The 14,310-nt window shown below is 32.1% G+C and overlaps 1 protein-coding gene across 1 annotated transcript; it reads right to left on the bottom strand.

The window, feature by feature from the left end:
* Positions 1-8,750: 8,750 nt before the first annotated feature.
* On the bottom strand, positions 8,751-11,801 carry LOC140891752 (uncharacterized). Its single transcript, XM_073300381.1, has 5 exons — positions 11,489-11,801; positions 11,284-11,390; positions 10,132-10,627; positions 9,286-9,404; positions 8,751-9,176 (listed from the first exon to the last, which is right to left on the bottom strand). Exons 1-5 carry the CDS (start codon positions 11,735-11,737, stop codon positions 8,978-8,980), a joined length of 1,170 nt encoding a protein of 389 aa, XP_073156482.1. The 5' UTR covers positions 11,738-11,801; the 3' UTR covers positions 8,751-8,977.
* Positions 11,802-14,310: the final 2,509 nt, after the last annotated feature.

Here is a 14,310-nt window from a genome sequence, read left to right as displayed (position 1 = left end):
TGTGTTTACCAAAGTAAAAACCTCCGGAGTCAGTCCATTAATGAACTGATCAGCCATTGCCTCATCACTATCAGCAACATGTGGAGCAAAACGTAGCAATGCAGTGAATTTTGCAACATAATCTTCAATATTTAAGTTGCCCTGCTTCAGGTTCGCAAATTCTGCACCTTTATCTTTGCGGTACGACACTGGAAAAAAGCGTTGGTAAAACTCAGTTTTGAAGACATTCCACGTCAGTACAGTTCCTCTACGCTCCAAAGCTTTCTTGGTCGTGAACCACCAGCTCTTCGCAACCTCATGCAACTGATGTCCAATCAATCTGACTCTCCGCTCATCACCATAATCAAGCGAATCAAAAAACATCTCCATGTCATCGAGCCATCCTTCACATACAACTGCATTTTCAGTACCTTTCAGTGTAGGCGGATGGTATGATTGAAAGCATTTGAGTAATGTTTCCATTGGAGTGGCAGTCATATCTGTCATATCTCGAGAGGTACTTCCCTGTTCATTGCTCGGGACTGCAGCTTGAGGTACTATCGGTGTTACCACTGTTTGTTCCGGCAGAGGAGTATGAACTGTCTGCTCTGGTATAGGAATAGGAACCTGAGGTCTAAGAGGAGGTCGTCCTGGTCTTCGAGACATATCTGATTATCAAAATGGTTAGGATCTCATAATCATCAAATCTATCTCAGTCCTCCTCTGATCATCTTACCTCTGATCAAGACTCGGTTCTGATTCAATCTTAAAAGAAATAATCGAAGTACTCAAACAAGACATGCTTCCAATCAATTCAGATAATCAGGTAGCATATCATAATTCCTCAGAACACATGCCTCTAATCATTTCAGATATTCCCGTAAACATGCGTCTTCATACTTTCAAATAAAATAAATACAACATCATGTAATAAAATACTTGAAAGTAAATTAGCATTTACAACATGTAATTCAATCATGTAATTAAATCATAGCATGATAAAATACATAAGCAAGGAAGACAACTCAATTTACCCCGCTCACTATCTATCTAAGTCCAGAATTTTCTTGCTCTGATACCACCTGTTGTGACGACCCGGTTCTTAATCTCTCAAATCATAAAATTAATCCATGATCATGAATTAAATATAAGCAATCAACAAGCATCCGAAGCTGCAAAGATTTTTTTTTTTTTTTAGAGGAGGGGTGCGCTTGTGCGGCTCTTTTCAGCCGCTTGAGCGCCCACCCTCGGGTGTGAGCACCAAAGGGGTGCGCTCGGGCTGCTGTTTTCTGCAGCTCGGGCGCTGCCCTGGGCAGATTCTTGCCTAAGAATTGCAGCTCATTCTTGTTCTGAAAATTGCTTCCCAACTTGATTCTTTGCTACAAAAACATGCCCACAATAAAGATCAAGTTCTAGACATGTTGAATCAAGTCCAAAAACACACATCACCATATTCTAAGAATTATTAACAAGGCAACAACATATACAATAACATCTCCATACCAAAGTAATACATCTAGTTCCAATGTGATTACAAGATCAAGTATAATTCCATATTCAAGTGTACAATTTTAACTCTAACATAGGATCAACTTAAAAAGTAAAGTAGACAAGATTCAAGTCTACTATCTAAACAACATACTCTTGATCTTATTAAACAAGTGACAGCTACTCAACATCTATACCGGATCATCACGCTATTCTCTCATCCCTTGTTCATCAAGCTCGCTTCTGTCCGGTTCCACTCCCGCCTATTGCCATGACACATACAACACAACAATAGCCGGATAACTCCGGTGAGAAATATATTTTCCAGTAAAAGCAACTAAACATGCATAGCAAAGCATATATCAAATTCATGATATAAAAGTAACTACAATGCATGTTTTAAAACAAGGTTCTCTAATTCATCGTTTGGGATCCCGAGAATAAGATATCATAACTAACCACCGACTCTACCGATCGAGGTGGGGCTATTTATCTTGCTTCTCTAGACTTTGAAGCCATTATATATGTAAATCAGACGCTAGGCTAAGTCAACCACCCTGGCCATACATATATAATCTCTCAAATCGTCTAATCGAACGTGTTCGTTCATTTCAAAATCAAAGAACGAGTCTTACAAGATGAATGCAACATATATCAACAAAATAGCATTCATTAAAATCAAGACTCATTCAACCATTCAAGTACAACATATAAAATCAAATAAGCAAATAAGTATGTGATTTAGGGAACTCGATACAAACCATCTCGAGTTATAATCCCATTCAACATAGTAGTACACTTTTACCTTTCAAATGTGATGTTTCAAGGCAACTTCAAGCTATCCAAATCTGAACAATACAATCACAAGACTTGTATAAAAATCTGCTCAAGTTACAACTCATCTTCAAAGCAAAAATACCACAAACCTTCTTCTTTCTTCTACCGGTTCCAAAATCGGAATTCTCAAGTTGACGTGCCCTGTTTATGCACTGTAATCATAGCATATAAACCAAAGAAATATCAGCTAACACTCAGCAACATCTCAGTCCAACAAACAATAGCAAAACAACCTCAAATCATAAGTTCGGCGGAGTAACGGTACAAAATCGATAACCGAAACTAATTTCTAACAACTATAGCAGCACATATCCATCAAACCAGCACATATATGTCAAAACTTAGCAATATCAGATGCTACTAATTTTGAATTGAAGCTGCTAAAGCATCACAATAGCATACAATCACCCTTCAAATAACTCTTCTTCAATACCACAAGATATAACACTTCAAACCTCAAACAAGAACCAACTAACTGATCTCTGCCATTTTCGAATTCTCAAACCATAATGAATCAAAAGAAAACTTACATCAAATCGAAGGTCTCATCTCGAGGATTCCAAAACACTTTTCGGAATCGAAATCGGATAACCGGATTAGAAGATACGGCGATTTGAAGATGAAGATAGACTTGAGTTCTCTTCTCTTCCTCTTTCTCGGTTCTTTCTCTAAGTTTTCTGATGAAATGTGATGTCCTACACGTGATTGCTTATCAGAATCACAAGTGTCCAATAATTTTCCACTATTTGCACTTTGGCCCCTCAAGTTTTCAAAATTTGCGATTCAGTCCTCAACTTCTCATTTCATTCAATTTCAATCCTAAATAATTTAAGAATATTAGAATTTAAATCAAAACTCCAAATATTTCCAAATTAAATATTCTCGGATTAAAATTAAATAATTTCGGGCGTTACACAATGACTATTGTATGTCAATGGGAATTATTGTTGAACATCCTGTTGCTCATGTTCATACACAGAATGGATTGGCTGAATCATTAATTAAACGTCTACAGCTGATTGCTAGACCAATGATTATGAGAACAAAACTCCCTATTTCTATATGGGGACATGCAATTTTACATGCTGCGGCATTAATTCGCATCAGACCAAGTGCATATCATAAATTCTCCCCATTGCAGCTTGAATTTGGTAAAGAACCAAATATTTCTCATCTGAGAATTTTTGGATGTATGGTGTATGTTCCTATTGCACCACCTCAACGATAAAAAATGGGTCCTCAAAGAAAAATCGGTATTTATATCGGTTATGATAGTCCATCAATCATTCGATATCTTGAGCCTCAGACAGGCGATGTGTTTACAGCACGTTTTGCTGATTGTCATTTTAATGAAGAAATCTTCCCAATGTTAGGGGGGGAAAAGAAACACATCGAAAAAAAAATCACATGGTATGTACCATCATTGTTACATTTGGATCCAAGGACCAAACAATGTGAGAAAGATGCACAACAAATTGTGCACTTGCAAAGAATTGCAAATCAAATTCCAGATGCATTTGCAGACACAAAAGGGGTAACAAAATCATATATACATGCTGTAAATGCCCCTGCTTGAATTGAAATTCCAAAGAAACAAATTGAAGACACTCATGATGTCATAAAACGCTTGAAGCGTGGAAGGCCAATCGGTTCCAAGGATAAAAATCCTCGGAAAAAAAAGGCATAGAGAAACACGATGATCATAAAATAGAAAATGGTGTTCCAGAAGAAACACCTGATGATGAAAATGTTCTGTCAGAACCACAAATTGACGAGAATCGTGAAATCTCTATCAATTATATTAATACTGGAAAAATATGGAACCGAAAAGACATAGAAGATATTGATGAGATATTTTCTTATAATGTGGCTTGTGAAATCATAAAAGAAAATGAGGATCATGAACCAAAATCTTTTGGTGAATGTAAAACTCGTCATGATTGGGCCAAATGGAAAGATGACATCCAGGTTGAATTGGATTCGCTAAATAAACGTAATGTTTTTGGACCTATAGTTCTCACACCTGAAGGTGTAAAACCTGTTGGATACAAATGGATTTTTATTCGAAAGCGAAATGAGAAAAATGAAATATTCAGATATAAAGCTAGACTTGTTGCACAAGGTTTTTCTCAAAGGCCTGAAATTGATTATGAAGAAACGTATTCTCCTGTTATGGATGCAATTACGTTTCGATATTTGATTAGTTTGGTAGTATCTGAAAATTTGGAAATGTGTCTTATGGATGTTGTTACAGCTTACTTATATGGATCACTTGATAGTGATATATACATGAAAATCCCAGAAGGATTTAAGATGCCTGAAGTACAAAGTTCAAAACCCAAAAAATTTTATTCTGTGATATTGCAAAGATCATTATATGGGTTGAAGTAATCCGGTCGAATGTGGTATAATCGGCTAAGTGAGCACTTGATGAAAAAGGGATATGTAAATGATCTGATATGCCCTTGTGTTTTCATCAAGAAAACAACATCCGGATGTGTAATTATTGTTGTATATGTTGATGATTTAAACATCATTGGAACGAATAAGGAAATTCAAGAAGTTATGATGTACTTGAAAGAAGAATTCGAAATGAAGGATCTTGAGAAAACCAAGTATTGTCTGGGTTTGCAAATTGAACAAAAAGAATGTGGAATTTTTGTTCACCAGACAAATTATACAGAAGAGGTCCTTAAACGTTTTAATATGGATAAATCAAATTCATTAAGTACTCCAATGGTTGTAAGATCATTAAACATAGAAAAAGATCCATTTCGTCCATGTGAAGGTGATGAAGTTATTCTTGGTCCTGAAGTACCATATCTAAGTGTCATTGGTGCCCTTATGTATCTAGCAAATTGCACTAGACCTGATATATCTTTTGCTGTAAATTTATTGGCAAGATTCAGTTCATATCCAACAAAGAGGCACTGGAACGGAATTAAACATATATTCCGTTATCTACGAGAAACGACAAATTTGGGACTTTTGTACTCAAAAGATACCAAACAAAGTATCATTGGTTATGCTGATGCTGGATATTTATCTGATCCACATAAGGCACGTTCCCAAACTGGATATGTATTTACTCGTGGAGGCACCGCGATTTCTTGGCGTTCACAGAAGAAAACACTCGTAACAACTTCATCAAATCATGTTGAGATTATTGCGCTACATGAAGCAAGCCGTGAATGTGTTTGGCTAAAATCAATGACATAACATATCCAAAATTCTTGTGGATTATCAGTAGACAAGAAGCATGTGACGTTGTATGAAGATAATGTTGCATGTATTGCTCAAATGAAAGAAGGATACATCAAAAGTGACAGAACAAAACATATCCCCCCAAAGTTCTTTGCCTACACTCAAGAGCTTGAGAAGAATAAAGATATTGATATCTGTTACATTCAATCAAGTGAGAACTCATCAGATCTCTTCACAAAGGCGCTTCCTACGGCAATATTCAGAAAGCATATATATAACATTGGAATGCGCAATCTACGAAATATGTGAAGAATCACTCATGTTAACATGAGGGGGAGTTTACGTGGCTGCACTCTTTTTCCCTTACTATGGTTTTTATCCCACTGGGTTTTTTCTAATAAGGTTTTTAACGAGGCAGTATAAAACACGTAATGAAGACAGTCATCATATCATGATCATCATCACAAGGGGGAGTGTTGAAAAATATATTATTATTATTATTATGTTGAATATTAAATATTGAATGTTGAATGTTGAATATTGAGTTGTAAAATGTGAAAAATTAGTGTGTGATGATGTAGATAATGATGTATTAAATTTTGGACTAATCTCAAATGTGGATTTATAGATAGGTCTTCATTTGTGATGAAAAATAAACAATTGAGTTGAGAGAAAAATATTATAAAGTGTAGAGTTTGATATATTTTGAGTTTTAGAGTATTTACTTTTTACCGTAAATTTTTATTTTTTCACAACAGTTGGCTCAATAATTATTAATAATTCAAATTGAAGTATGGTCATCAATAAAATATGAATAATCCATCAAAATATAAAATATAATATTTATTATTCATCAAAATTTTAATAGAACTTTTACTATGAAACACGTCACGGAAAAATGTGTTACATTAATGAATCTAGGCTAACCTAATTGAAACAATCACATATATACATATTTTATCTCATGGCCTCAACTTAAGCGTGCATAAAATTTACCCAATCTCGATCGATTATGATCAAGAGCTATAATATATTGAAACTGTATAATTTAAATCTTTTAAACGGTAAAGTTTTCAAAACTCAACAATATTTGTTTTGTTTTCTCTACGGTTTTGATTTCTGTTTTATTGGTTCCAATTCCTAGGAAAATTTAGTCACGTAGATAATGAAGTAATTATAGTTTCATAGGGCTGCTGGCCAAGTCTAGAAGTGCGGTGCCTTGTGTATTAATTAATAATTACTGTGTGAAGCACCATTATTTACATTCTATTAATTTCTATTGATTTTAATTGATAAGACTCATTGTGAATATAAATTTAGTCGAGTCGATCGAGCTTAATCGAGTTGAATTATTGAAGGTTTAAGTTTGACTCGTTTATAATCGAGCCAAACTCGAGCTTTAATCAACAAATATATTCATGTCTCACGAAATTATTCGAGTTTTGATCGAGTTTAAACGGGTTTATTAAATATAAATTATAAATTTAAACATAATTAAATTTATTAAAAACTAAAATTTATATTTAGATATATAAAACTATAAATTTTTATTAAAATTTGTAATTTTATTTTAATAAATAAATTTAGTACAATTTTATATATTTGTCAAGTAAAAGTGAAATTTATATTCAAATATCGAATTTTTTTTTTCATCTAAGAGTTTACTCATGATCCTACTAAAAAATCTGTTCATTAGCTAACGAACCAAATATTATTAAGCTTGAGTGATTCGTTTATCTTAACCAGTCTCATGCTCGTGTGAGCTTTTGTCGAATCAAGCTTTGAATAATTCATGAATAACTTGGTTAATTATTACATTTATTTGACGTGTGTATAGATATTTGCATTAAATATTGTGATGTTTTGAGGGGAAACCAATATGCACAAGACGCAACTTTCAACTAAAATTTATCATGATATCAATTACGATGTCGGATTTAACAATATTACTTTCTTAATTTTCAGAACCAAATCTGAACCAAAATAATGATCGATTTTGGTTTTCCATGCAAGGATATGCACTATTTTTAATTTGAAAATTTATGTATAATTTTTTTAAGAACATATTTTTGTACCCAAACATGCTAATGTTTATTTAAATAAAAATGGCCATACGTGCAGACCTGTCTAAACATGTTGTGAGTTTTTTTAGTCAAATAAAAATTGAATGTCATCGTTAGATTCTTTCTCGGTTGGACTCAATTTTGGATCAAGTTAAGCATTTTTTATTGGGTTCAAGTTTGATTTTGATATACACTAATGTATTAAACCGTGTTAACTAAATTAACTAAATAAACAATGAATAAGTTTAAGCGTCAACTACAAAAATTGTAAAAATTCCAGAAACCATCTTGTAATTGTCAGAAACAAAATTTTGGTAGCGTAACAAGTCAAATTTTGGTTTTGAGCACGTTTTTTGTGAAACTTATCAATAAGACCGATCAACTATGTTTATTTACAAAAAAATTAATATTTTTAACATAAAAAATAATACATTATTATGACTACTTAATTAAAAAATTTGTCTCACAAAATTTATTGATGAGATCATTGACAATAGATTTTGTTTTTGGTTATATGTGAAACAAAATAGTTTTTTTTTGGATAAATTCTCAGCATACATCAGATATTGCTGAGAGGACACCCGATATTACTCATTTACATTAGTGCATTATCTTGGATAGAAATTGTTACTATTATATATTGAGCTGGAGCGTGTGTGGAATTTGGAAAAGAACTTGAACAAGTTTCTATGTGGGGCAATGAAAGGCTGGTGTTTAAATATGGGATAATATTCAATTGGCCTTTAAGAAATGCACCAACCTAGAAAGTTATCCGGAATTTAATCTATTTTATTATGTTAGATGACTATTTTTAGATCTACTGAAATTCCTACATTCAAAGGAGGGATTTTAACATTTGATAAACTCAAACCGAGGTGGAAATATTTGGTGAAGGTTTTGGAACAATAACGTAGAAATTCTTAGTACAATTTCAAGTGTTCAAGCATTAATCCCACCATGTGCTCAACTCGAGCCAAGTTCAAATACACAAGTCATCGTTTTCCAAACATCATGAGCGTTCATTGCTTGCAAAGTTAGGCTACTGCACATCAAGATTCTCTCCCTAAAGAAACGACCCGAGATTAAAAAAACAAAAAAACAAGCTAGATTGGGAATGGATACAAAACAAGCCATGAAAATACTTTTCAAGCTAGAGTCTTAACTACCATGTAGTTGAACTTGAGGTAAATACTCCATCTTTTGTTCAAAACTGAAAGAACGTTAATATAAGGAGTCATGTGATGTAACTATGCCATAACTACCAAGTAGTTGTGGTAAACACCCCATCTTTTAATCCGAAAAGAAATAAAATTCGGTGCATACCATGCTGCAATTAAATTTTCTTTGATGGCCAAGAAAATGAATCAGGGGAATTGCCTGATTTTTGTGCAGGATTTGAGAAGTAACTATGCAACACCCACAATATACACATTCCATGCATCTTGCTGTTTGAAACTCGTAGCCTCTTCATATTTTACATCTCTTCCAACTGAGAAGCCATCTGTGCATCTAATTTGTTCACTGTCAGGCATGCTACGAATCCATACGTGAACTGCACGAAAGCCAGCCTCTTCCAAACAATCCTTCACTTCAGGCAGGGACCAGCTAGAAAACATTGTGATTACATTATCCATACTTTGTCAAGACAGTGACTATAAAAATAAAGGCACTGAAGATTTATAAACAACAGGTGGACGAGGACAATCGAGCTTACAGTCTCCAGCTATAGCTAAAAGCATGCCGCAGCTTTTTATGCTGCTTTTGGAGATGGAAGTGGAGGCTGATTCTTGTTTTTCTCTGAATGATGTCAAATTCAGCTTGCTCCCAAACATACTGAAAAAGATTTGGTAACATCAGCAATCATTACAGAATGGTGGTGAATTGCTGTGAAATATTATAGGATTCAGAACTTGAAATCATTTGTTTGCCAATAATATTTATTTGAAGTGGTAAAGTGCAGCAAGATTCAAGAACAAAATAACGAACTACGTGAGTCTTTAAACAACAAATATTGGTTCCCACTGGGCCAAAACACAAAAGTGTTGATGCTTCAAAATCCAACCACTCCACTACGAACTACGCAATAATAGGTTTTACCACAGTAAGTGATTCAAGGTTTAATATGGAATGCACGGAGACTTGATAATTCAATTTTGCGGGAAGGAGCTATAATCCAAAAGAATTAATCCTTTTTCGTAGATGGATTTCTTTTCAAAATTCCATTCTCTGAATTTTGGATGCCTTGTCTAAAATATCTTCTTGGGGCAAGGCACTAGAGAGTACTCATATCTTTTATTTACACAATGGATGATCAAATGAGAAGATATGACAGCAATCGAAGCAAATACCAACCAATTCAGTAACCAACCAGGTTTCGGCAGCTAATTGATTATTATTTCATCTTCGGCACTTAAGAAATGCCAAAAGAATGAAGTTTTCATGTTATGTTAATTCTCCTGTGAGAAAGAAACATTTCTGTAATTCTACTAGCATTAAATATAGTGCTTCAATAAATATCACATAAATGGAATATGCAGCCCAATATAGTAGCATAAGATACCGTAAAATTCGGAAATCTTCTCTGCAGCCTAAGTTCATTTTCTGATGAGGTACCTCCATATAAATCCATCACAAATATTCCACCTTTTTTACTCAGAGCATTAAATGCATGCTTGAAGTACAAAATCAGCTCTTTGCGGCTATGCAGACAGCAACAACTATAGTTAAAAGCACACACTATATCTCTTGCTGGCAACTGAGTTTCTTTCATGGATTGAGGAGCCTCGGGCCTTCCCTCTGACATAAAATTTTCTGTGCAACTCAATGAATCACTTCCATCACCTTTCGATCTAGTATTCTTGATAATCTCGTCATGATCAATGTTAATCAATTTTGAATCAAGAGGTTGCAACACATTTCCATGAAACAGTGTAATCCTAGAGCTGATATCAGCTCCGATTCTGTTAACATTGTTCTCCATGCACCAATTCAGAGCTTCGACATCCAAATCTAATCCTACAGCAGTTCGCCTAGCATCACCGTGAATCCATTCCACACTGTTCGATAAAATAGGTAAAGAGGGTACATCTAAGTTAGTATAATGTTGAATTCATGAGCAATAAAAGATACTCAAATATGGGATGAAAAAGCTTCGAAGAAATTAATATAAGTTACTGAGAAAATGGTAACCTGTACTAACCTAAATTCAGAATTGTATAATCTGCTTGCATGGAGACCAGACACCGAAATTAGTTTGTCAAACTACTTTTAATAAGATAGTAATTTCTTATTTTCCGAAAAAAAAATGTTAGCTTCAATAAAAATTTTGTTTCCTAACCAAGAAGAGAGAAACCAGCTTCACAAAAAGTTGTCATATAAACGTCAACCTCAAAGAAAATGCAGGACCCTCAACTAGAAACGAAATCAAAGTCCTCTTCATTGATAGAATTGTGTCAAATGACCGATCAAGAAAACAATTAATTGAAACATAACATTTAGACAAACATTGAAGTAAGAAGCATGTCATTCATATAAACAAGGAAGACTGAACGAAAAGACAGAGTCATTGTTTTCTTGGGATTAATAATGAGTGCAATTTCTCATACAATAACAGGATGCTTAAAAAATAACCAACTACACACACAGAGCTATCCGGAGTTACAGAAAAGAACGACGAAAAAGACCAAAAGAAGAAGAACAGGGGCCAGCATACCTCAAAAGGGCAGTTCCACAGAAGTCTTCCTGGAGATGGAGGGGAACCCTTCCACCCACATACATCAAAAAGAACTTCTGCAGATAGCTTATGTCCCCTTTGGGTGACTGCATTTGCAAGAAATACAAATGAAACAATTAGTCGCATTGATACACAAGAATTCACTACATAGAAACATAGATAAACAGTAAACTAAGTTCCAGACCTGCACAGATTGTTGATAAAGCAAGAATTTTGAAGGCGCGTCATCACTATTTGACGGGATTTGTTCGGTCTCCGTTTCTTTTTCTTGGGATTCTTGATCAGAATCGGAGAGAGTAGTTTGCTCAAGAGTGGAAGTCTGCGGGCTTAGTGGGTAGCCCTGGATTTCTTCATCTTCGTCTTCATTAACAGTGTACGAGGTTCTTCTTCCCCTGCGGTGGTCGTGGCTTTGCTTCTTGCCGTGTTTTCCCATTTCCAGGCTGCCGCTGGCGAACGCAGCTCAGTGACGAGTAATTTTAGGAAATTTTGGACCCAACCAGTATAAATTACACGCAATCATAGATTTTAACCAATTTCCTTTATCAATTAATATTTATAATTTATAATTTTATACATCTTAATTAATTATGCGACAAATCCGAAAATAATGAAATAACTTGCGTTTGATTTTAAAAAAGCTCATAGGGTGTTTTGACTAAATTTATTTTTTAAAAAAAAGCTTAAAAACTGTTTTACGATTTTATAAACTGTTATAAATTATTTAAAAAATAAATTATTAAAGTGTTTGTGTAAACTTATTTTAAACAACTTATAAATATTGATATGTTTGGTATTATGAGATTTTTTTATTGTCAAAATTATAAAAAATATATAATTTTATTAAAATAACGTTTCGAGTAATGCATATACGAATAGTTTTAGTATAAACCTATATTAAAAAAATAATATTTTTTTAATATTTTATTTTAGAAAAATTTATGTGATTTATAATTTTTTTTAAAAAAAATATTTAATATTTAATAGGTGAAAAATATGATGGAGAGTTATGAAAATATTGGAGGATAATTTTTGAGTTAAGACATCTGTGATTATTAACGATGATAGAATTTTTGAGTTAAGACATTTTATTTTTATTGAAGTTATAATAAAAATAAAATTTCTTCAGCCAATTTAAGTAAATCCATATGTTTAATATAGTTTATTTATTATTTCACCTTACATTTAAACATTTATATTTTGAATTGTTATTATAATTTGTTCATTTGTATTTTGTTAATTTTATTTTCAAAATTTTACTTAAATATTGGAACAGAAAATTTGGATTTGATAGTCACAGTATCCGAACATTGTACTTTGCGCTCATTTAAGATGCTATTAACATCGGTATACGTGCAGCTACTTCATCGAGCTTAATTGATATAGATTCTTCTTCCCAAATACCTAGCAGCTCAACTACAAATAAATCAGATATAATTGATCTAACGATTTATGATGATTTTTCTCTCTTTGCTGTTAATACTGGCGACAAACTGTCGTTTGTTCATAAATGTAATTTTTTTAATAACTACACGTTTTTTTTCCTAATTTTAAGATATTATATATATTTAAGATATAAGTATAATCATCCATTAATAACGTTTTTTTCGTTTTTTAAATAGTTTTTGTACTTTTTAATTTTTTTTTACATTATTCTAATCACTCACTGTAAAATTAAATTTGTTTATATTTTATTTTTATAGTCAAAATTTTAATTTAATGTAAATTATATTATACATAAAATATAGTCTGTGCATCACACGGATGAAATACTAGTTAAAATAAAATAAAACCAAGAAATATATGCCTAAAAAAACAAGAAATATAAACATACATTATGGGGAGTGTATTTGATTCAGATTTTTAATGATTTTAGTTAATTTAAAAAATGACAGACTTTGTGTAATTAGATAGATTTTTTTCAATTTATAGAATGACACAGAATTATAAAAAGAATTCTATGAATTCTTGAAGATTTTTCGACAGACTTTCATAACATTTTTTTAAATAAATTATATAGATTTTATAAATTGAACGGTGTTAAAAATAGAGATGGTCAAGTATGTACAAACAAATACAAAATTTTTAAAATTTGTATTGAAGAAAATAATAAATCTATTTATCATAATATATTTATTTTAAATTATAATAATCAAAATATGTTTATTAAAATCATTTGTTATGAATCCTTCAAGCAAACATATTATAAACTTTAAAAAAATTCTTAACACATTGCTTGAAAATAAAAGAAAATTTTATTTAAAACAAGCCAAATTATATTAATATTGCTAATACATAACAATACTATTAAACTCCGATGAAGTAATACCTTTTTATTACAAATTATTAGTATTTAACCGACTAAAAAATGATAAATAATATATTTTATAATAAATTTTAAAAAATTTAAAATAAATTACTGAATTTTTCTGATTTTTATGTAATTACTATACTGTAAGTAAGATAAAATAGAGAAGATTAATATAATTGCTATTATTATTGTACGTAATATAATAAAGAAGATATTAGATGAAATAATAGCAATTAACATTAATTTATATGTTTTTCGTGATTTTATGTTTATGTTTTTATATAATTTTAATAATAAAATATATCTGTTTTTTATGTTTGGAGAAATTAAAAAAATGATTTATAGGTTTTTTATAATTAAAAAATCTCTACAAATCTTTGGTATGAATGGTGGAGAATTTTTGACTTTTTATAGTTATATTTAAGGTTTCAAAATTTGTACTTAAGAATTTAATAAAAGTTTATTGACATTTTGAATATCTGTTAGGATCGGTTGAAAGTCTAGAGGGGGGTGAATATACTTTCAAGCAGTTTTGTTAAGAAAAAAGGAACTCGATCGATTTAAGAATGAGTTCAAGGCTTATTTTAGTGTCCAATATAGTTTGGCAAACAAAATATGTGCGGAAATATGCCAAGCTACAGATTTAAAACACTTATGATAAATCAGTTTAGGGGTAGGTGTGAAGTTGAATGGTAAAC

The sequence above is a fragment of the Henckelia pumila genome, chromosome 3 (assembly GCF_033568475.1).
Source record: "Henckelia pumila isolate YLH828 chromosome 3, ASM3356847v2, whole genome shotgun sequence".
Lineage (NCBI taxonomy): Eukaryota > Viridiplantae > Streptophyta > Magnoliopsida > Lamiales > Gesneriaceae > Henckelia > Henckelia pumila.
This window is presented reverse-complemented; position numbering and strand designations above follow the sequence as displayed.

Bases quoted from the DNA above. Each gene is read 5' to 3' on its own strand.
- LOC140891752 (XM_073300381.1), bottom strand. From the start codon at position 11,737: ATGGGAAAACACGGCAAGAAGCAAAGCCACGACCACCGCAGGGGAAGA. The intron at 11,391-11,488 runs GTCTGGAACTTA...TTGCAAATGCAG, and splicing joins TTTATCAACAATCTGTGCAG to TCACCCAAAGGGGACATAAG. The intron at 10,628-11,283 runs GTATGCTGGCCC...TTTATCGAACAG, and splicing joins TGTGGAACTGCCCTTTTGAG to TGTGGAATGGATTCACGGTG.